Below are 3,558 nucleotides of genomic sequence, written 5' to 3'. Positions count from 1 at the left end.
CCAGAACCAAGAAGTCTGAATGAAAAGATATCTGTGGGCTCTTAGATCCTGACTCCATATGCTATGACCCAGGGAAGACACCCTGCTTTATAGATTCCTCAAGGAATCCAGGAATTATGGAAACACTGTTCCTCAGGATCCAATTCTTGGAAATTTTTCTAATACAGATGACATCATCATCATCATCATCAATAAATGTTGTATCAAGGATACCAAAGAGTACACAGTGAAAATATTTTCCTTTGCCTTGTATCTAAGACATTCCCAATCATCCTCCTTCCGAAGTTCAACCACTGTTAGATTTCATATCTACCCTTTGAAAGATATTCTATCCTTTAAACACACACGTACACATTTATGATTTTATACATAAATGACAGCTTATGTATTATACATTGTTTATTCTCTTAACAATATAACTTGTGGGTGGTTCCATCTATGTGCATCTAAAACTCCCTCATTTAAAAAATTCTATATCATTTTCCATTGCATGGGCACATCATAAGTTATCTAAATAGGTCTCCATAAATGGGAATTTGTGATTTCTAGTAATTTGGTATTACAATGCTGCAACAATAAATATTCTTTTGCATGCATATTTTCACATATGCGTGATTGATTATATGTGTAGGCTAGGTATTTAGGAGTGAGTGCATTTGCTGTTAATGGATACTGTGCATTTTAAATTTTGTTAAATTGTTTTGCAATTTGTCCTAAGTAGAAGTTGCACCAATTTATACTTCTATCAGTAATGTATATATTTCCCCCTCCTCAGATGAAAGACTATTTGATGGCTACATATCTGAACGGCAAAAAATAATACTTTCTTATAGTTTATTATGTATTTATTTCTTTATGAGTAGAAAGAACAGCTCTTTAAAAAGATTTTTCTGTGCATTATATAGTTATGGCCAGAGCAAGTCAGTCAAAATTTCCATTCCCCAGCTTCTTCATCTATAAAATGAGGGAATTGGATAATGTCTCTGAGTCTTTTCTTGCTCTCATGATTCCAGGAAAAGTAGAAACAGCCATGATGAATAAGCTCAATAATAGGATGAACAATTTTCAGAGTGGTATTAGTTACTAATTTTTTTCACCTGAAAAAATATGAAGGTAGGCCAATTACCCCCATTTTTCTTTATCAAGGTCATAACTTTTATATTCCTAGAAATTTCTGCAGGGCATGTTTCATATCTTTGTTCCTTAGACTGTAGATCACAGGATTAATGAGTGGGGTTCCTACAGAATAAAACAGAGTCACAAGTTTCTGCATCCCAGCCCCATGCTCAGATGTTGGGCTCAGATACATGACCATCACCGAACCATAGAACAGTGAAACCACGGCCAGATGGGACCCACAGGTCGAGAAAGCTTTTCTTCGTCCAGCTGCTGAAGGGACTCTAAACACAGCTCTCAGGACCAGAGTATAGGAACCCATGATGCAGAGGAAAGGAATAAATAAGAGCAAGGAACTTATAATAGTCCAAAAAAACTCCATTACTGGGACTCTGGCACAGGTGAGTGCTAATAGGGGACCTGGATCACACAGGAAGTGGTCAATGATCCTGGATCCACAGAAGGACATTTGGGAAATAACAATGATAGGTACTGGGAACCAAAGGAAACCAAGTACCCAGCAGCTGACCACAAGATTAGTGCAGAGATGTCCAGTCATAAGAACGGGGTAATGTAGAGGCCAGCAGATGGCAAGGTACCGATCAAATGCCATAATAGCCAAGAAGAAGCATTCTGTAGAACCCAAGGAGAAGAAAAAGTAGAACTGGAGAAAGCACCCAGAGAAGGAGATGACCTTGGTGTCAGAGAGGAAGTTGGCTAACATGTTGGGGACAGTGGAGGTGACATACCAGATCTCTAGGAAGGAGAAGTTGGCGAGCAAGATGTACATGGGGGTGTGGAGTCTCTGATCCCAGCGCACAGCACAGATGATGGACCCGTTGCCCATGAGGGTCAGGAGGTAGACAACAGAGAAGAGCACAAAGAGGAGGATCTGCCCCTCCCTGAAGCAAGGGAAGCCCAGGAGGATGAAGCCAGTGATGGTGCTGGAGGTGTTGAGAGTATTTGAGATTTTCATGTGTCTGGAAGCTGTGAAAAAACCCATAATTACTGCATGTTCCTGGAATAGCAGAGGGGCTTCATTTTCTTTGTCCAAAGAAGAAACTGAGATTTGTTTATTTATGAATTATTAAGTCAATATTTATTGAATGTTTACTGTTTGCTAGGTATTTTTCCTAGATACTGGGGATATAGCTGTGAACAAAAGAGATTAAAATCCTTATTTCATTTAGCTTATCCCAGATAGGAGATTGCAATGTAGACTGGCATTACTCTGCATAATTCTCTTTTTCTCTCCTCCTAAACTAAATATACTGGGTTAGCTCTCTTCTTCACGAATGACTTTGTAAGAGTAGCTGAGGGGAGCGCCTGGATGGCTCAGACATTTGAGTGTCCGACTTCGGCTCAGGTCATGATCTCACCATTTGTGAGTTCAAGCCCTGCATCAGGTTCTGTGCTGACAAGAGCCTGGATTGTGTGTCTCTCTCTGCCCATCCCTCACTAGTTCTCTGTCTCTTTCCCTCAAAAATAAATAAAAACATTAACAAAATAAAAACAGGAAGCTGAGGTAATTTCTAATAGCAGTGTCATGGAGATGACCTGGGGCATAAGGGTTTCTGTAATTTTTAAAAAATGAATGGATAAATGCATTACCTTTAAGACCTCCATGAGTAGTCACCTAATGCAGCTGCTTATATGCAGGTGCCTTGTTGGGTCATGTGATTCTGGAGCAAGAAAACTGTGGGACTTTTGATATCAGTTAAAAATTATTTGACATTTGGCTATATTTCAATGTAACCTGTTGATTCAATATCTTTAATGCCATTGTCTACCAATATGAGAAAATCAAGTGTGCTGGAGAAAACTCCTGAAAAAATAGCACCTAAGGCCATTTGGATTGTTATCCTAAAGATAAAATTAACATCAATAATATGACCATATTGGAAAAGGTCTGTTCTCTGGGGGTAAGGATGAAGTGATGTGCTGGAACCACACACCTCTTTTCTGGACCCAAGTTTGTTTAGGACATTTACTCGATTCCTATGGCAAGGGCATGTGTCTCATAAGAACTTTTAAGATCTTAACCATCTCTGTTCCAATATCTATTGATTGCCACAGGGCTTTTGTGGCTTCAGCTAGGGTGGGAAGGGATGGGGAGAAGATGACTGTATTGTGAACTCCATCTTCTGTATGCTTTGCTGAGCTTTAAATTTGTCTGCCTGGGAGCTCAGGCTAAGTTCCACTTGATTATACATTTCTTCCTTCCTTCCTTCCTTCCTTCCTTCCTTCCTTCCTTCCTTCCATTTATTTATTTTTGAGACAGAGAGAGACAGAGCAGCACAGAGCCTGACGTGGGGCTTGAACTCACGGACTGCGAGATCATGACCTGAGCTGAAGTCGGATGCTTAACTGACTGAGCCACCCAGGTGCCCCTACATTTATTTCTCATAAAGGGCACTGAAAATAGGTTTTATTTAAAAAGCT

At 39.8% G+C, this 3,558-nt stretch overlaps 1 protein-coding gene across 1 annotated transcript; it reads right to left on the bottom strand.

Annotated features, from left to right (window-relative positions):
* Nucleotides 1–1,156: 1,156 nt before the first annotated feature.
* On the bottom strand, nucleotides 1,157–2,125 carry LOC132668416 (olfactory receptor 11G2-like). The gene has a single exon (XM_078447688.2). The coding sequence runs from the start codon at nucleotides 2,117–2,119 to the stop codon at nucleotides 1,157–1,159; it is 963 nt and encodes a 320-aa protein (XP_078303814.2). The 5' UTR covers nucleotides 2,120–2,125.
* Nucleotides 2,126–3,558: the final 1,433 nt, after the last annotated feature.

Source organism: Panthera onca, chromosome B3, assembly GCF_046562875.1.
Source record: "Panthera onca isolate mPanOnc1 chromosome B3, mPanOnc1 haplotype 2, whole genome shotgun sequence".
Lineage (NCBI taxonomy): Eukaryota > Metazoa > Chordata > Mammalia > Carnivora > Felidae > Panthera > Panthera onca.
Note: the sequence above shows the minus strand (reverse complement) of the source record. Positions and strands in the feature narration are given on the sequence as shown.

Coding starts and splice junctions, on each gene's coding strand:
- LOC132668416 (XM_078447688.2), bottom strand. CDS start 2,119: ATGGGTTTTTTCACAGCTTCCAGACACATGAAAATCTCAAATACTCTC.